This window comes from Dysidea avara, chromosome 5 (assembly GCF_963678975.1).
Source record: "Dysidea avara chromosome 5, odDysAvar1.4, whole genome shotgun sequence".
In the NCBI taxonomy this organism is placed as follows: Eukaryota; Metazoa; Porifera; class Demospongiae; order Dictyoceratida; family Dysideidae; genus Dysidea; species Dysidea avara.
The window spans coordinates 17,679,414-17,700,708 of record NC_089276.1 but is presented as its reverse complement, the minus strand read 5'-3'; the positions used below and the strand labels follow the sequence as shown (position 1 = coordinate 17,700,708).

The 21,295-nt window shown below is 37.7% G+C and overlaps 1 protein-coding gene across 1 annotated transcript in view; it reads left to right on the top strand.

Moving 5' to 3' along the window:
• The first annotated feature begins 10,537 nt into the window (after positions 1 to 10,537).
• The window catches only part of LOC136255566 (uncharacterized), a 382,542-nt gene continuing 371,784 nt past the window's right edge, over positions 10,538 to 21,295 (top strand). Inside the window, exon 1 of the mRNA XM_066048359.1 lies at positions 10,538 to 10,843. Coding sequence (XP_065904431.1) covers positions 10,618 to 10,843 — 226 coding nt within the window. The 5' untranslated portion in view covers positions 10,538 to 10,617. The remainder of the gene's footprint in view (positions 10,844 to 21,295) is intronic.

Genomic DNA, 21,295 nt, shown 5'->3' with positions numbered 1-21,295 from the left:
AAAGAAACAAGAGTCAACAAGCCAGCATGTGAAGCACACAGAGATCTCTATTTGGACTCAATGGATATGGTAGAAACTAATGGAAAAACAGTAATTTCTACATAAATCAGGGGCAGATAAGTACTGAGAATGCTTCTGTATAAATGTTTATTTGAGTCCAAATAGAGATTTCTGTGTGTTTAACATGCTGGCTTGTTTGACTCTTGTTTCTTTACTTTTTCCAGTGATCTCTATTCACCAGTGTTGGGCAAGTTACTTTGTGAAAGTAACTAGTTACATATTACATATTACTTGCAACTGAACTATTTAGTTACAGTTACATATTACCCATAAAATAAAGTAACCATAATAATATTACATATTATATTACTTTGTGCCCACAGCCTTAAGCTGTCACGTGTGAAACTACCACTTTATCACGTGACATGATTACATTGTTGGACAATGTGCAAATCTTGGTTATAAGTAAGAAGCTGGTGAATAAGCTTCATTCAGTAGGCTTCGTTACTTTGTTGTGGCTAGGCGTTACTCAGAGGATAACTAACGAGATTAGTAACTTCGTTACTTGTAGCAATAACATTACGTAATATTAGACTCGTTACAGTAACTATATTACTTAGGTAACGAGTTACATTTGTAAGTAAAGTAGCTTGAGTTATATTACCCATTTTTATAGCGTATTTCGTTATATTACTTAGTTACCACAAAAGTTATAATATTACGTAACGCGTTACTTATGTAGCGCGTTACTCCTAACACTGCTATTCACATGTTTTAATTTTTACAATTGTTTTTACACTAGTTTGTTTACTTTTTATAAATCCATTTATGGATAGCTAACATGATAATAAGAGGTGCTGGTGGTGTTAGTCATCATGTACAGTAGCTGTTAAGCAGTCAGCTAATATTATCTAATCAAAAACAGCCAAGCTGTAAAAAAAGGGGTCTGGCCCCCAAAAGGCCATGGTGAAAAAGATGTGAAATCCAAGTTGGTGGTAGGTAAATGGCAAATATTTTAATATTGACAATTCATGTGAATTTGTACTGCCTCCTCCAAGTTTCACTAGGACTCGGCAAAAAATTCACTTGAATTGTCATTATTAAATTTTTTGCCATTTACCTACCATCACAGCCATTTCTTGTCCGCCACCTTGGATTTCACATCTTTTTTCACAACCCTTTTTTACAGCTTTGCTGCTTTGATTAGATATCACTTTTTTGTGTTTGTATTCTCCATAGCAGGCCATAGGTAGGGTCCGCAATGCAAAAAATCAATATCCTCCAATCAACTACCTAGCTATTGTCATGTGTTAGGCCAAGTGTAACTTAAATAACACGAGCGTGGCAGCCAAGTTTGTCACTTTCTTCTGGTAGAAAACGATACAAATGTCTTAAAATCACTTGATTTTTTGTTGCAGCAGTTCATAGGGTTCTTCGTATGCCACGATATTCGCTCTCAACATTATTCAAGTTATCTATCATCAACTCAAAGTAACGGTGGTTTGATTTTATTGGTAAGTTTCCGGTGGCAGCATGATCTGTGCAGCTTTTTGGTCCCATGCATATTCCATCTCGGTACCAAAATTACCATGATTAGAATCCTTTTAAATATTACAAACACACGAAAATGCAATGTTATGAGTTACTGTTTCTGAAGTAAATGTTGGCATTTACAGCATATCACTACAATATAGTAAGGTGATAAGCATGTATAGCAGGCATTACAAGACTTGCTATGATCACTGGAACATAACTGTTGTACTCAGCCAATCTGTAAGAAAATTATGACAAGACTTACATGTGATCACTGGAAGATGACTGTTGTACTCAGCCAGTCTGTAAGAAAAATATGCTGCATGCAGTGTGCATCAAACATAAAACATATGTGAAGAGCATGCATGCCCTTATACAATTTACATCATATGAAAAGAGGCATTTTCGATCAATCAAGACTCACAGTAGTGAGTCGTGCTGCAAAGGAAAGTAGGGTGTGCAACTACTGTGAATTATTTACACGAACAACTAACTCTAATAGAATGCACACCTAAAACCTACCTATAAAACTATTCTTTTGTAAAAAAAACCTTGCAATACAACAAAAGCTTTGGTAGATTGTTATGTAAGCATATTACTAAGTAAGTAATCCCTGTTATATTTTAATAATGTCGCACAAAATTTTGCTGAAAATGTCGTATTCTTCTCCTTCTACTTTGCATACTCGTTAGCACAATTTGCCCATTTTTTGACACTTATATCTTAGACTGTGTTAGTTCCACAGCCTTGGATTTGCACAAGTTCTTTGGAGTTAAGTTTCTTCAGTACAAATCTTGGAACTCCACCTCTCTTGCATAAGTAATTTTCCCAAAGTTTGATTCATTCACTCTTACGCTTTGTGGGACAATCTTTGATATGTAATTAAACATATGCAAAGGATGTGTTCAAGTTTAGAATAGTGGTGGCTACAAGAGACAGCGATGAGTCCAGAGATGTTGCACACGGCCTTAACTTGTGTATGTCAGAGGTGAATGTGTAGTGGTTGTTGATTGGTGGTGGTGGCTATTTTATTTGAGTGGTGGTCAGAACCGACCACCACCACCACTGTGGGCATATCCATGCATATGGAGTAGTTTCACTCGATTTTGACCTGCCATTTTTCTGGGAAGTGGTGAGTTAATTTCCATGAGTACACTCATAAGAAAATAATGTCACCTATGCTAGTTGCTGATTTATTTTGAAATCTTTTAGAACCCTATCTTAAATTTAAGACACATCTAACTACAGTAATGTTTATTTACAATCAATGAACTCAGTGAATTCAGTCGTTTATTTGCAGTCAACACTAGGTATATCAGTGTGGTGAACTCGGTGAACTTTCTATATTCTTGTAAGTGTTTGTTATTCAGTTGTTATTTAGTAATGGGTCTGAAGGAGCTAACGCAACCCACAATACAGCTTTGTTTGTGGATAGTCCAGTATGTTACAAATAATAAGTGTGGAGCACATTTTCACCTGCCGGGAAATGGCCTTTACTCAATCTGTTCACTGATGGTTTTAATGGTGCCCAGAAGCCATACCCTATTGAGATTGCAACACCGACCAGTACCTGCCTACTTGTACCAAACTACATTCTTTGATTTTGCCACTTCATGTCCCAAGCAATGATGCAATACACACTATAACTGTTGAAGCTGTTGTGATAACCAAAGGTGGCTTGTATGAAACTATTAGCTTTCTGTATTATTTTTTTTTGTCTTGATTGATATTACTCAGTGACAAAAATGTGTGATATCCTAAAACAAAAACAGCCTTGGGGTTGTAAAAAATGGGTGCTGCCAAGCAAAGTAGGATCAATCAAACAAACTTATTCAACATGACTGGTAAGAAAAAGGACTGATATCAAGTTTTGGCTAAGCGAATGCAGTATTATCCATTCTCTTTGTATCTAGCTATAGCTATATAATAAAATTAGAGCAAATACACATGCAACTGTTATTAAATTGTCATTTGGCCTTTTTTTTGTTGTAGTGTGTGATTTTATAAAGCGGCCAAATGATAATTTAATAACAGTTGCATGTGTATTTGCTCTAGTTTTATTATATAGCTATAGCTAGATACAAAGAGAATGAGTAATGCTGCATTCACTTGGCCGCAACTTGATATCAGTCCTTGTGTTCTTACCAGTTGTTTTACAGATTGATCATGGTAGTATTCCAATCTACTTGGCCGCAACTTGATATCAGTCCTTGTTCTTACCAGTTGTGTTGAATAAGCTTGTTTGATTGATCCTACTTTGCTTGGCAGCACCATTTTTTTACAGCCCCAAGGCTGTATTTGTTTTAGTATAGTTCACATAGAAAACCTTTGATGAAAAAGACCACGCTGAACAACAATGCATGACCAACTCAGATCATACCTTGTAGCACACCAGCACCAATCAACTGACTGTCACATAGGGTGGTAGATTACAATAAGTTATAGGGAAGATTTGATCAAATGCATTGGTATAGATATGTGCATACCATTTAGATATAGCTAGCCACAGAAAAGAACTTCTACACCTGGCCAGCATGCACTATAAGAGGATGCCATGATTGAGTTGGCCCAGCAAAATCATTAATGAAAATAGCATACCGTGGTGCCATCACTGAGCAGACTGGCTCATAAATCATTTGTCATAACAGAGGCCCATGTGGCTGAACTTATAAAAGGTAAGATAAATTTAATGATGTACATCTAAGAATGCATACCTTCAAAGATGATGTATGTACTAAACATTCATTGATGTTCTGGATTCAAAGCATCTTAAATAAACTGAAATTTCAATAACAGATTGACAGGTGGTATACCATGTAGCTTGCCATGTAGTGTAAAGAGTTGAACACCTGCACTGGCAGGAAAAGATTCACACGAGCTTATCAGAGAGGTACGGTCAGTTAACAGCACTGTTCTACTATTTCTGCTCACTATCCATGCAGTTAGAGACTAGCTCACAAAAAAATGGCAGTGTCACAAGGCAAATTTGCTTCATTACAACAACCTTTCATGATTGAAATACGTGTAAACTACTGAATTGTGGTGATAAGCATACCTCTGACTTAAGCCAGCAAAGAAATTGGACAGGTTCGGCACTGGTGGGCAGCCTAGGGAAACTGACTTCAGAAAGAATGGTTGACAGCACTCTTTATGCCACGTTGCAATGCAATGTTATAAAAACATCCCATTTCATTCAAGTAACAACGTTTCAGAGCAGTTCTCCATATTAACACCTTTCACAGTCGCCAAGGACAGTTGCTAACAAAGTAGTATCCAATGAATAACATCATTTGTTTAGAGAACGTTAATTGGAGTATTATCTATAGCAGCAGGTACAGTGCATAATATTTTTGCTTATGCATGTCATTGTACTATATACACATACATGTCTTATGAACATTTCTAGTGATGTTATTAGTACAGCAGTAAAAAGAATCTAATCCAAAACAGCCAAGCTGTAAAAAAAGTGTGCGGCCCTCAAAAACGCTATGGTGAAAAAAGATGTGAAATCCAAGGTGGCGGCCAAGAAATGGCTGTGATGGTAGGTTAATGGTAAAAATTTTAATAATGACAATTCAAGTGAATTTTTGTGCCGCTTGGTCTTGGCACAAAATTCACCTGAATTGTCATTATTAAAATTTTTATCATTAACCTACCATCACAGCCATTTCTTGCCGCCACCTTGGATTTCACATCTTTTTTCACCATAGCGTTTGAGGGCCGCACACTTTTTTTACAGCTTGGCTGTTTTGGATTAGATTTCATTTCTTTTTGTATTTGTATACCCTAAAGCTGGCCTATAGCCGGCTTTGGGACTTTTTTAACCTATCTTTTTTTTTTACCACAGGAAGAAGAAAAGATGTAGATGTACTTTAAATATTTTATCAGTAAATGTACAAATTATATATATAATACATATGTTGATTACAGAAATCTCCATGGTGGTTTCTTTGTAACTGAACACTCTACAAGGTGACTTCTTCTAGATGCTCTCTCTACAGGGTGAATTGTTTGTAGCTGAACGATCTACAAGGTAACTTCTTCTAGCTGATCTCTCTACAGGGTTATTTGTTTGTAGCTGAATTCTGTACAGGCGATTTGTTTGCAGCTGAGCTCTTTACAGAATGGTTTCTTTGTAGCTAAACTCTCTACAAGGTAACTTCTTCTAACTGATCTTTCTACAGGGCAATTTGTTTGTGGCAGAATTTCATACAGGGTGATTTCTTTGCAGCTGAACTCTCTACATGGTGGTTTCTTTGCAGCTGAACTCTCTACAAGGTAACTTCTTCTAGCTGATCTCTCTACAGGGTGATTTGTTTGTAGCTGAACGATCTACAAGGTAACTTCTTCTAGCTGATCTCTCTACAGGGTGGTTTGTTTGTAGCTGAATTCTGTACAGGTGATTTGTTTGCAGCTGAGTTTTTACAGAATGGTTTTGTAGCTGAACTCTCTAAAAGGTAACTTCTTCTAACTGATCTTTCTACAGGGAAATTTGTTTGTGGCTTAATTTCTACAGGGTGATTTCTTTGCAGCTGAACTCTCTACATGGTGGTTTCTTTGTAGCTGAGCTATCTACAAGGTAATTTCTTCTAGCTGACCTCTCTACAGGGTGATTTGTTTGTAGCTGAATTCTGTACAGGCGATTTGTTTGCAGCTGAGCTCTTTAAAGAATGGTTTCTTTGTAGCTGAACTACAAGGTAACTTTTCTAGCTGATGTCTCTACAAGGTCACTAATTTGTAGCTGAACTTTCTACAAGGTGACTTCTTCTAGCTGATCTTTCTACAGGGTGATTTGTTTGTAGCTGAACTCTCTACAAGGTAACTTCTTCTAGCTGATCTCTCTACAGGGAGATTTGTTTGTAGCTGAACTCTCTACAGGTGATTTGTTTGAAGCTGAACTCTCTAAATGATGGTTTCTTTGTAGCTGAACTCTCTACAAGTTAACTTCTTCTAGCTGACAGGGTGATTTGTTTGTAGCTAAACTATCTACAAGATAACTTCTTCTAGCTGATCTCTCTACAGGGTGATTTGTTTGTAGCTGAATTCTGTATAAGTGATTTGTTTGCAGCTGAGCTCTTTAAATAATGGTTTCTTTGTAGCTGAACTCTCTACAAGGTAACTTCTTCTAGCTGATGTCTTTACAGGGTCACTAGTTTGTAGCTGAATTCTCTACATGGTGGTTTCTTTGTAACTGAACTCTCTACAAGGTAACTTTTTCTAGCTGATCTTTCTACAGGGTGATTTGTTTGTAGCTGAATTCTGTACAGGTGATTTGTTTGCAGCTGAGCTCTTTAAAGAATGGTTTCTTTGTAGCTGAACTCTCTACAAGGTAACTCCTTCTAGCTGATGTCTCTACAAGGGCACTAGTTTGTAGCTGAGCTCACTACATGGTGGTTTCTTTGTAACCAAACTCTCTACAAGGTAACTTCTTCTAGCTGATCTCTCTACAGGGAGATTTGTTTGTAGCTGAACTCTCTACATGATGGTTTCTTTGTAGCTGAACTCTCTGCAAGGTAACTTCTTCTATTGATCTCTCCACAGGGCGATTTGTTTGTAGCTGAACTCTCTACATGGTGGTTTCTTTGTAGCTGAACTCTACAAGGTGATTTCTTCTAGCTGAACTATCTCTTTCCATAGTTGCATGAACTCCCTACAAGGTAACTTCTTCTAGCTGATCTCTCTACAGGGTGACTCGTGTGTAGCTGATCTCTATTCTAGTTTCTTGTTTCTAGCTGATCTCTTGAATTCTCTTCAGGGTGACTGCTCTATTAGGATGACTGCTCTATTAGGATGACTGCTCTATTAGAGTATCTCGATCTCGCACTTGCTGCACCAAGTTGGATTTCGTGTTATAACTCCGTGGCTTTAAGTCTGATTCTTCTACACCATTGATGAGCCTTTCTAAGATGATTACTCCATCTGTACAACGATTTTCAAAGCTTTACCCCAAGCGGTTTATCTGGTAGGCGTGGCAAGCAGTCGTTTTTTATTTATTAGCTAATCTCGATTGCGTAATTGTTACACACTGTTGGTTTTTTCGTTGTATCTTCCTGTTTTTTTTAGCTTGATTTCTTTCAAACCACAACAGGTTTGAGGTTCAATAGTTCACCTATTCACCCACCGATTTTCAGCTTCTTCCCATACGCGGTTTACCCTGTAGGCGTGACAACATATTGGTGTTATTTTTCGTGAATAATTGCTCATAACTCTTTGCCTGTTTATCGTATTCCAGTACCGAGATGCGCCTTTATCAGTGTTGGGAGTAACGCGTTACATAAGTAACACGATACGTAATATTATTACTTTTGTGGTAACTAAGTAATATAACGAAATACGCTATAAAAACAGGTAATATAACTCAAGCTACTTTACTTACATATGTAACGCGTTACCTAAGTAATATAGTTACTGTAACGAGTCTAATATTACGTAATGTTATTGCTACAAGTAACGAAGTTACTAATCTCGTTAGTTATCCTCTGAGTAACGCCTAGCTACAACGAAGTAACGAAGCCTACTTAATGAAGCTTATTCACCAGCTTCTTACTTATAACCAAGATTTGCACATTGCCCAACAACGCAATCATGTCACGTGATAAAGTGGTACTTTCACACGTGACAGTATAAGGCTGTGGATACAACGTAATATAATATGTAATATTATTACAGTTACTTTATTTTATGAGTAATATGTAACTGTAACTAAATAGTTCAGTTGCAAGTAATATGTAATATGTAACTAGTTACTTTTACAAAGTAACTTGCCCAACACTGGCCTTTATATCCCCCTTCTGTGTGCCAAATTTCAAGGCAATCGGATGTGGCGTTCGCGTTTTATAGCAGTTTTTGTAAGTGTGCGACAAGAAAAAGAAAATAAGAAGAAAAACAAAGGAAGAAACTGAGCCAATTTTTGAAGTCGCATATCTCGGGAACGCATGAAGCGATTTCGCTCAAATTTGGAATGTGGAGTGCTGCAGTTGGAGGGCATGTTCACAGCAAAAATCGTCTTGTTTCATCAAGGAAGCACAGAGCTACGGAGGTGCGAAAATTGCGTTTTCTTTCTTCCTGTCAATATACTCACAGGTGTTACGCGCCAGCTTCTTGGGCCGCACGACACACTACCATGTGTCTTGATATTAGATTCCTGTTTTAAAAGTAAGGCTTGAGGCTTGTGGTTTTGTAAGTACTGAAGGATTTTTGTAGCTATACTTTTTAGTACTGATTGGTGTCTTACTATTATGTTAGTTAGCAATGATTTGCTAGCTTCATAAATCAGAACGCGTACCGACTATAGTTGTATACCGTATGCATACCGACTATAGTTGTATGAAGGAAAGTTTCAGAGTGAGTTTGAGGAAAGCTATATGGTTTGGAGTTCGCCAACCCTAGCTTGCCTCCTAAAACTTCCCTTCATGCAAACAGTGAGAGATATAATATTGTGCTTAACAGACGAACCTCACAATTAGTGTTAGAGTTAAGTTAGTTTCTTCTTTACCCTGTAGGTTCTATAGCTTCTACTATGTAGCTTACTTCTTGCCTCATATTTATAAGATAGAAACTATGTGGACAGCTGGCAGTGGCAAAGCATAGTGGTTACCATTCTGAACTTACACCATAGAGTCTTGGGTTCAATTTGCGAGACTTATGCAGTTTCTTTTTTGTTTGTTTCAGTACCTTTTTGTTGTTTGACATGACTGCCAGAACAATAGCAGCAGTATTTTCTTTTTTTCACTTACCTTACAAAAATCAGTATAGCTAAAACACAAATGCACAACTCTATTGCTGTGAAATTTGGCATACATAAGGACCCATTGAAGTGGATTGACACACCAAAAGTGAGGTCTGAATTTACTAAATATTCATGGAGTTATGGAAATTTTGTTTCGTTTAATTAATTATAATTAAACATTAATATCTTTTACACCTTCAGGGAATAGCTTGAAAATTGCTGTGTGTATAGGTTAACCACCATACATACTTCAAACCTTTTGTGATTTAAAGGAAATTGCAGTGAGAGCTACAGAGTTACAAATAGAAAATCAGCATTATGTAAAATTGCTGTGGTCAAAGTACTGTAATAGAACAGTCACCAATAAGTGAAAGTGCACAAAAACATTAAAGTGTACAAAACTCTAACCAGAGACCTTCATACCTGACTCTTTAACCCTCATCCACTGAACCGATATTGTCAGCTGTTCAGCTCCCTTAGTTTCCTTACAATGAATATTCTAGTTTAAATGTATACATGATACATAATTTAATAGATCTACCAATGGAAAATCTAGATTGTTTTAGAACATCCCATATGTGGTAGAAGTGCTCGAAAAATGTGCATTCTATTAGGGTATTATGAAAATAATGAACAAAATGGCATATTACAGTTACCATATTTACTTGATTAAATGCCGCACCTTTAATAGTCGCCACACTTGAGTGGTCCCACAATCAATTGTGAAAATAATGACTTAAACATTGTTCACGGGTATCGAGTGGTGGTTGAGTTTGAATAGTCGCGTCATTGATTGTTGGAACTAAGATAATAAACGCCGCGGCATTTAATCAAGCAAATACGGTATTCAAAAGAATACTTTTATTGGTTCCTTTTGACTTCATATTATCCAGTAGACCTATACTTCATCTAAATAACTTCTAAGGCTTCTTTTGTGGTTGGGGAGCTTTCTAAGGTGATGTTTAGGTGTGTGTTCTATTAGGATTTTGACAAAAAAAACATAGGCGATCTCTATTATGAACCACTACCGTGGTCCATGATAACTTGATCTTGTATGAAGCACTTGTTTAATTTGAAAATGGAGAAGGGTGAGGTTATCTATAATCTTATGTTGCAGTCAAACAATTGCAGAGACTTAGTCAATTGTAGAAGAAAAGTATATTATCAAATGAACAAAATATAAACTTCTATCCTTGGTATGGTAGCTACATATCTGTGCAGTTAAATTTGTTACTTGTTTGTATTTTGATTTGTACACAGGGGAGGATGCCACAACTCCAAACTGCATTATTATTCCACTGAGCCCTTCCATTCTTCCTGCTGATGGTGGAATAAACAATGGCACATCAAATGTGATGATCAATTGTAAATGTTTTAATATTAACTATCAAAAAATCAGATGGTATTCTCCAGATAAGAAAGAAGTTCCTTTTAATTATACAGAGACAGAAGATTTACCCTATGTCATAAATGCAACTTTGATTATTCCCATATTCAATGACTCATATCAAGGAACCTACTATTGTGGAGTTAGAAATGACTCAATGTTTGGTGCTAATATTAGTCTTACACTTTGGTCTGGTATGTGTGTGTGTGTGTGTGTGTGTGTGTGTGTGTGTGTGTGTGTGTGTGTGTGTGTGTGTGTGTGTGTGTGTGTGTGAGTGTGAGTGTGAGTGTGTGTGTGTGTGTGTGTGTGTGTGTGTGTGTGTGTGTGTGTGTGTGTGTGTGTGTGTGTGTGTGTGTGTGTGTGTGTGTGTGTACCATACTCATACCTTGTGGTGAAGATCAAAGTATCATTTGCTGTGGCATACAACTGATACATATGGTAAACTGTGATATATGTGACCTGATCTGAAAAAACCTGACATGATTATACATTTTTAAATTCTTTATTTTAAAATCTTGATTGTTTTTTTTGCTTGATATGCTGAGAACTTTTAGAGTTACAGTACTACAAATTAGTGACAACAGAATGATCATTTCGTACAGTAACTCTTAGGAACTCAAGACATACGTTACTGTGTCGTGCAGCCCAAGAAGCTGGCATGCCACACCGTGAGTATATTAACAGGAAGAAAGAAAACATAATTTTCACACCTATGTAGCTCTGTGATCCTTTATACGATTGGAACCAAATTTGCTGCAGAGGTGCCGGCCAGGTAGAGAAGTCTACATACCAGATTTGAAGAAAATCACCCTTGACATTTCCGAGATACAAGCGTCCATAGTTTAGTTTTTTTTCTTATGTTTTTCTTCTACTTCTTTTTGCACACTTCGCAAAATCCGCCATAAAACACGAATGCGTGCTCCAATCAGGCTGAAATTTGACACACTTAAAGAGCTCATTACAGCAGATCTCAGTACCAAGTTTGGTAGGAATCCGATAGAGTTATGACTGATTATTCGCGTAAAATAAGGTCGAAGGTCTGTCAAGCCCACAGGGTAAACCTCTTGAAGGAATGAGATGAAAATTGCTATGTAGATGGAGTAGCTAACGTAGGAGTGCCTTTATGTGGTTTGAAAGGAACTGAGATAAAGGCCATCGAGATATGACACATAACCCTACCTGTGTCTGAATTACGCGATCAACTTTTATGAATAAAAAAACTATTAGTTTTCATGCTTACCATGCAAACCACTTAGAGCAATGAGCTGAAAATTGGTGTGTAGCTGGAATAATCATCATAGAAAGCCCTTGCAGTAGTACAGAAGAATCGGATTACAAACCACTGAATTGTGATTCAAAAGCCAACTACGTGTAGCAAATGCAAGATCGAGATACTCTAATACAACAGTTACCCAAATAGAGCATTCAGCTACGTTTATAACTTACTCCATTATAGAATTCTATTACATTGCAAGTTATTCTGTAGGGAGTTCAGCTACAACCATTTAATCTTATTGACAATTCAGCTAAAAGCAAGTCACCCTGTAGAGAGTACAGCTACAAATATATTGCTGTAGAGATTCAGAATATTACAAGACACACTGAAGAGAATTCAGCTATAAACACATGTAGAGAATTCAGCTATAAACACGTATAGAGAGTTCAGCTACAACAAGTCGCTCTGTAGAGAATTCAGCTACAAACAAGTCACCGTGTAGAGAGTTCAGCTACAAAGAACTACCCAGTAGAGAGCTCATCTATATAAGTTAGCTACCCTATAGATATCAGCTACAAACCAGTTACTTTATACAATGTTCAGCTACAAGTAAGTCACTCTGTAGAGAGTTCAGCTACAAACAAGTCACTCTGTAGCATAAACAAGTCACCATGTAGAGAGTTCAGCATCCAATCAATAAACTACCCTGTAAAGAGTTCAACTATACAATTAAAAGTTAAAATTATCTCTATAGAGAGGTCAGCTAGAAACAAGAGAGAGCCCAGCTACAAACTTAACAGATCACACTATAGAGAGTTCGGCTAGAAACAAGTCACCTTGTAGAGAGATCAGCTAGAAACAAGCCATCCAGCAGTGAGATCAGTACCTTGTAGAGAGTTCAGGTACAAACAAATCACCCTGCAGATAGTTCAGCTACAAACAAATCACCCTGTAGAGAGATTAGCTAGAAGAAGTCACCTTGTAGAGAGTTCAGTTACAAAGAAACCATGTAGAGAGTTCAGCTACTAACAACTCACTCTGTAGAGAGATCAGCTAGAAGAAGTCACCTTGTAGAGAGTTCAGCTATAAAGAAACCATCGTGTAGAGAGAGTTCAGCTACAAACAAGTCACCCTGTAGAGAAATCAGCTAGAAGAAGTCACCTTGTAGAGAGGTCAGCTACAAAAAAAACCATCATGTAGAGAGAGCAGCTAAAACAAATAAACCTGTAGAGAATTCAGCTACAAACAGTTAATCTGATAGACAATTCAGCTACAGGTAAGTCACCCTGTAGAGAGTTCACCTACGTAGAAACAAGTCACCCTGTAGAGAGATCAGCTAGAAGAAGTCACCTTGTAGAGAGTTCAGCTACAAAGAAACCATCATGTAGAGAGTTCAGCTGCAACAAAATCACCCTGTAGAGAGTTCAGCTATGAACAGATCACCCTGTGAGGAGTTCAGCTACAATCAAATCACCCTGTAGAGAAATCAGCTAGAAGAAGTCACCTAGTAGAGAGTTTAACTACAAAGAAATCACCATGAAGAGAGTTCAACTGCAGGCAAATCACCCTGTGGAGAGTTCAGCTACAAACAAATCACCCTGTAGAGAGATCAGCTAGAAATAAGTCACCCTGTACAATGGCAGATCCAGGATGGGGCATTTGGGGCAAATGCCCCCCCTCACCTTGTGGAGGAGATTAAAATAGCTAGCTACTAAACTTTAAGTTAGACCAAGGTCAGTTAATAAAACACTCATGAAAATGTGCACATTTTACTAGCAATTATTACAAATTCACCTGAAACCAAAGCAAACCAAAGTCAAACTAGCTATGAAATTGGCACCCAGCACATTCGTGCGTACTAAGTGCCTCTAAAAATAATTATCATTTTGCTGTTGTTTAAGACATTCAGAACCTTTTAAACAGCTATAAAGACTTCACAACCATCTGAAAAGGCTAAAATGACAAATCAACAGTGAGACACTACTAAGAGGTGATTATTTGCTGCTTCAAAAATGCAGCACTGAACTACAGAATCTGGCTCTCTCCATTCACCTACAACTTAGCCTGTTTGTGCCCCTCCCCTTGCCAGCTCCTGGGTCCGCCCCTGCTGTAGAGAGATCAGCTAGAAGAAATTACCTTGTGGAGAGTTCAGCTACAAAGAAACCGTCATGTAGAGAGTTCAGCTGCAAACAAATCACCCTGTAGAGAGTTCAGCTACGAACAGATCACCCTGTAGACAGTTCAGTTACAAACAAATCACCCTGTAGAGTAAGAGCGATCAGCTAAAAGAAGTCACCTTGTAGAGAGTTCAGCTACAAAAGAAACTACCATGTAGAGAGTTCAGCTGCAAACATATCATGCTGCAGAGAGTTCAGCTACAAACAGATCACCCTGTAGAGAGTTCAGCTAGAAAATGTCATCCTGTAGAGAGTTCAGCTACAGACAAATATCACCCTTTAGAGAGATCAGATCAGCTAGAAGAAGTCACCTTGTAGAGAGTTCCGCTACAAAGAAACTATCATGTAGAGAGTTCAGCTGCAAACATATCACCCTGTAGAGAGTTCAGCTATGAACAGATCACCCTGTAGAGAGTTCAGCAAGAAATAAGTCATCCTGTAGGAAGATCAGCTAGAAGGATCACCTTGTAGAGAGTTCAGCTACAAACAAGTCATCCTGTAGATAGTTCAGCTACAAATACATCACCCTGTAGAGAGATAAGCTAGAAGAAGCCACCTTGTAGAGAGTTCAGGTACAAAGAAATCACCATGTAGAGAGTTCAGCTGCAGATAAATCACCCTGTAGAGAGTTCAGCTACACATATCACCCTGCAGAGAGTTCAGTTAGAACAAGTCATCCTGTAGAGAGATCAGCTAGAAGGATCACTTTGTAGAGAGTTCAGCTACAAACATGTCACCCTGCAGATAGTTCAGCTAGAAACAAGTCACCCTGTAGAGACATCAGCTAGAAGAAGTTACCTTTAGAGAGTTTAGCTACAAAGAAATCACCCTGTAGAGAGTTGAGCTGCAAACCTGTAGAGATTTCAGCTACAAACAAGTAGAGAGTACAACTACGAACAGATCATCCGAGAGAATTCAGCTAGAAACAATTCACCCATAGAGAGATCAGCTAAAAACAAGTTACCCTGTAGAGAGATCAGCTAGAAGAAATTACCTTGTAGAGAGTTCAGCTACAAAGAAACCACCCTGTAGAGAGTTCAGCTACATTTCAAGTCACCCAGCAGAGAAATTTGTAGGAAATAATTTGCATGTAATAAATATATGTAATTTGTATAATATTACTGATAAAATCAAAAAGAGAGTTAAAGTATTAAAAATCTGCTTTAATTTTTGGTTATGATTATGATTAAATCTCTGTGGTAAATAAAAAAGATAGGTTAAAAGAGCCCCAAAGCCAGCCTATGTGTACAAATACAAAAATAAGTGATATTTAATCCAAAATAGCCAAGCTGTAAAAAAAGAGTGCAGCCCCCAAAAAAGCTATGGTAAAAAAGATGTGAAATCCAAGGTGGCGGCCAAGAAATGGCTGTGATTACAGGTTAATGGTAAAAATTTTAATAACGACAATTCAGGTGAACTTGGTGCTGCTTGGTCTTGGCACAAATTCACCTGAATTGTCGTTATTAAAATTTTTACCATTAACCTACCATCACAGTCATTTCTTGGCTGCCACCTTTGATTTCACATCTTTTCCACCAAAGCTGTACAGTGGAGACTGTTAATCAGGACACTTGAAAATGAGGACACCTCAGAGTTTCTCAGTTCTGTGATGACTGCCAACTCACCTTAAGGAGTATATACCAGTATTAGGATATCCAAGTGCAAACTGAATAGAGTCTATGTACAGCAGTGTTTGTAAAAATGTTAGAGTAATTAAAATTAGCATATTACGTGACAACCATGCTGACCACTTGCTGACAACACTTTTAGCAATGATGAAGATTGCATAGCACTTGAGTGCAACGTGTTCTAGTGTGAAATGATATAATTGTAGGTACAGTTAAAGTCCAGAGATGATTGTATTTTGCAAAATCCGAATTATTACTTCCACAGCTCCAGTGAGATGATTGTACCAGTGGATTACCCTACAGTATAAAAACATGCATAGCTAAGGCCATGAAAGGTTAATTATATGTTTCGGGTTCCCTTCCTGGTCATTTTTTGCTGGATGAATTACACCATCACCATACAATAATTTATGTTGTTTATAGCTGTTTAAGTTTTTTTGTCTTGTAAGCACGCTTTTCTTTCTTATAAGGCTTTATACATTAACTTTGTTTTTCTCTATAATTCTATGTACTGCTATGTCAAATGTAGTATAAAGTTGCAAAAAAAAGAAGCCTGGTCACCTGGTCAATTTTGGGGAATTGATCTGACCAGAAACTTACAATTAACTTTGCTTGGCCTAATGTAAGAAATGGTTTAACTAACCACACTTATAAATTGGTCATTGGACAATCCATCACTGCTGTGCCAGCCTACGTGCATGTAGCTACATGCGGGTTGCTATCTTACACACACACACAGACGTGTACACATGGGTTGCAGCCTAGCAGCTGCATGTATTTTTACTCACACGCATGGATTTTAAAAGTGCACATGTGTCATGTTTGCTACTATGTGTTGTTACATTACGTGTGTGTGAAGTTAGATTTGAGTGGTGAATAGGTGGATAAGATGATATCCAAACTTTGTTGTTAGTATGTGTCTTCACTGTAGGTTCTTAATTTTATGGATTTTAGAATATGTATGTATTGTACCCATTGCAATATGTGTAGAATTTTCACATTTGAATTGGGATCATCGAAATGAAACAAGTCAGTGTACTAGTTCAAAAAAACAACAACTATTCTAATGTACTAGTACACTACTAGTACTAGTACTAGTACACTGTAGGCAAACTGTACTAGTGTACTAGTAAACTGTACTGTATAAACTGTACTAGTGCGCATTTAATTCCTACTTCAGTTATATACTGAAGTAAGTATTAAATGTCCACTAGTATAGCTGCAAGTGTAGATGACCTCACTTGTTTTATTGCTTTTTATTTTAACATTTCTAATTTTCCTTACACTTGTTTGTTTACTTTTTTGTAACATAGATTTATTACAACTGGTGAACCAATGCATACCGCATCAAAGGAAAGAATGGCACTGACCAGACACATTATAAAAATTAATTGAGTGACTGTACGCACGCCCCGACTATCAATGACTGGAAAGGATTGTGGTTCATTTTCCCACTCATTATATAGTGTTACAAACACAGAACAGAACAAGAAGCATTTCTGCAATCAATCCAAACACTACAGAAATTGTGAAACATACATATGCAAAGTTTGCATCTATGTGTTTATATGCATGATACTACTATTGTCATCATAGTCACATGCAGCTCTGCTGTAGTAAAGTTACCAGCATTCTTGCATCATTTTAGAATGCTTGCAGGATGGCATAGGACAGCCTCATGTTCTTTGAAAATAACATCACCATGCATGCCATATTACACAAATGGTGTTGATATTTAGTGCTTGGTTCCCTTTGGTTTAAGATCATTAATATGGAGATAATCCTGCAAGTTGGGTAGGTACCAATGTTAGCATATATTTATATCTAATCAAAAACAGCCAAGTTGTAAAAAAGGTGCGACAATTCATGTGAATTTGTGTTTTGGCACCAAATTTACCTGAATTGTCGTTATTAAAATTTTTAACATTAACCTACCATCACAGCCATTTCTTGGCCACCACCTTGCATTTCACATCCTTTTTCACCATGGCCTTTTTAGGGGTCGCACTTTTTTTTACAGCTTGGCTGTTTTTGATTAGATATCACTTCTTTTTGTATATGTATACCCCAAAGCCAGCCATAGGCCAGCTTAGGCTGGCTTTGGGGTATACAAATACAAAAAGAAGTCATTTTTCTGCTTTAACCTATCCTTTTTCTATACCACAGGAAGAATAAAAAGACAAAGCAGATTTCAGGGGCGGATCCAGGAGTTGGCAAGGGGAGGGGCACAAACAGGCCCAGTTGTAGATGGTTGGGGAGAGCCAGATTCTCTTGTTAGTTGCTGTATTTTTGAAGCAGCAAATAATTACCTCTTAGTAGTGTCTTACTGCTGATTTTGCCATTTTGATCTTTTCAGGTGGTTGTGAAGTCTTAAAAGCTGTTTAAAGGCTCTGAATGTCTTAAACAACAGCAACACGATAATTATTTTTAGTGGTGCTTAGTATGCATGAAGGTGCTGGGTGACAATTTCAGAGCTATTTTGGCTTTGGTTTGCTTTGGTTTCAAGTGGATTTGTAATAAATGCTATTAAAATGTACATATTTTCATGAGTTTTAACTGATCTTGGACTGACATAAAGTTTAGTAGCTAGCTATTTTAATCAGAAGTATGGCTGGCTCCACCACAAGGTGAGGGGAGGTGCCAAATGTCCCATCCTGGATCCGCCATTGGATTTTTAATACTTCAACTGTTTTTGGTTTTATCAGTGATTATACAAATTATATACATATATTTATTACATGTCTACTATTCCCTATTGGATAACTTGACAAGTTGTTCACAGCTGATCTCTCTACTAAGGGACTTATTATGAAATGTAGCTGAACTCTCTACAGGTTGCTTTGTTTGTAGCTGAACTCTCTACAGGGTGATTTGTTTGCAGTTGATCTCTCTACAGGGTGATTTGTTTCTAGCTGACCTCTCTATAGGGTAACTTGTTTCTAGCTGAACTCTCTACAGAGTGGGTTCTTTGTATATAGCTGAACTCTCTACAAGGTGACTTCTTCTAGCTGATCTCTCTATAGGGTGACCTGATCTCTCTGTAGGGTGACTTTTATCTAGCTGAATACTCTACAGGTTGATTTGTTTGTAGCTGAACTCTCTACAGGGTGATTTATTTGCAGTTGAACTCTGTGCAGGGTGATTGTTTGTAGCTAAACTATCTACAGGATGGTTTCTTTGTCACTGAACTCTCTACAAGGTGACTTGTTTCTAGCTGATCTCTCTATAGGGTGACTTGTATCTAGCTGAACTATCTACAGGATGATCTGTTTGTAACTGAAATCTCTTATTTCTAGCTCATCTCTCTATAAGGTAACTTGTTTCTAGCTGAACTCTCTACAGAGTGGATTCTTTGTAGCTGAACTCTGACTTCTTCTAGCTGATCTCTCTATAGGGTGACCTGATCTCTCTGTAGGGCGACTTTTATCTAGCTGAACACTCTACAGGGTGATTTGTTTGTAGCTATTTGCAGCTGAATTCTATGCAGGGTGATTTGTTTGTAGTTGAAGTCTCTACAGGATGGTTTCTTTGTACAGTAGCTGAACTCTCTACAAGGTGACTTGCTTTTAGCTGATCTCTCTAGACGGTGACTTCTTCTAGCTGATCTCTCTACAGGGTGACTTGTATAGCTGAACTCTCTACAGGGTGATCTGTTCATAGCTGAACTCTCTACTTGGTGATTTGTTCGTAGCTGAACTCTCTACAGGATGGTTTCTTTGTAGCTGAACTATCTACTGGGTGATTTGTTCATAGCTGAACTCTCTACAGGATGGTTTCTTTGTAGCTGGTCTCTACAAGGTGACTTGTTTCTAGCTGATCTTTCTACAAGGTGACTTTTCCTACTACAGGGTGACTTGTATCTAAAGCTGAACTATCTACAGGATGATCTGTTTGTAGCTGAAATATCTACAGGGTGATTTGTTTGTAGCTGAATTCTCTACAGGAGGACTTGTTTCTAGGTGATCTCTCTATAGGGTAACTTGTTTCTAGCTGAACTCTCTACAGAGTGGGTTCTTTGTTGCTGAACTCTCTACAAGGTGACTTCTTCTAGCTGACCTCTTGACTATAGGGTGACCTGATCTCTCTGCAGAGTGACTTTTATCTTGCTGAACTCTCTACAGGGTGATTTGTTTGTATCAAAACTATCTACAGGGTGATTTTTTATACCTGAACTTTCTACAGGGTGATTTGTTTGTGGCTGAACTCTTTACAGGGTGATCTGATCTCTCTACAAGGGGTGATTTGTTTTTAACTGATATCTCTATGAGTAAATTTGTTTGTAAGTGAACTCTCTACAAGGTGATTTGTTTGTAGCTGATTTCTCTGCATGGTAATTTTTTTAGCGTAAATCTCTGCAAGGTGATTTGTTTGTAGCTGAACTCTCTACAGGGTGATGTGTTTCTAGCTGATCTCTCCACAGGGTGATTTTTTGTAGCTGAACTCTCTACACAGTGATTTGTTTGTTGCTGATCTCTCTACAGAGTGATTTGGTTGTAGCTGATCTCTCTACACTGGGTGATTTGTTTGTAACTGAAATCTCTACAGGTTGATTTGTTTGTAGCTGAAGTCTGTACAAGGTGTTTGTTTGTAGCTGATCTCTCTACAGGGTAATTTATTTGTAGCTGAACTCACTAGGTGATTTGTTTGTAGCTGATCTCTCTACAGGGTGATTAGTTTGTAGCTGAACTCTGTACAGGGAGATTTGTTTCTAGCTGATCTCTCTACAGGATGGTTTCTTTATCACTGAACTCTCTACAAGGTAACTTGTTTCTAGCTGATCTCTCTACAGGGTGATTTGTTTCTAGCTGATCTCTCTAAGGGATGGTTTCTTTGTCACTGAACTCTCTACAAGGTGACTTGTTCCTAGCTGATCTCTCTACGAGATGACTTCCTCTAGCTGATCTCTCTACAGGGTGATTTGTTTGTAGCTGAACTCTCTACAGGGTAATTTATTTGCAGCTGAACTCTATGCAGGGGATTTGTTTGTAGCTGAACTCTCTACAGGATGGTTTCTTTGTAACTGAACTCTCTACAAGGTGACTTGCTTCTAGCTGATCTCTCTAGACGGTGACTTCTTCTAGCTGATCTTGTATAGCTGAACTCTCTACAGCATGATTTGTTTGTAGCTGATCAAATCTCTTGTTTCAAACTGATCTCACCATAGGGTAACTTGTTTGTAGTTGAACTCTCTACAGGATGGTTTCTTTGTAGTTGAACTCTCTACAGAGCGATATTTTTTGTAGCTGAACTCTATATAGAGTGATTTGTTTGTACCTGAACTTTCTACAGGGTGATTTGTTATAGCTGAATGTTCTGCAGGATGATTTGTTTGTAGTTGATCTCTCTACAGGGTTTCTTTGCAGCTGAGATCTCTATAGGGTGGTTACTTCTAACTGAACTATCTCTTGTTTTCAGCTGATCTCTCTACAGAGCAACTTGTTTGTATAGCTGAACTCTTTTACAGGGTGACTTGTTTGTAGCAAAATTCTCTACAGAGTGACTTACTTGTAGCTGAACATTGTATAAACTATAAAGTGACTTGCCTGTAGCTGAAATCTCTACAGGGTTACTTGTTTGCAGCTGATCTCTATAGGGTAACTTGTTTGTACAGGTAAACTCTCTACA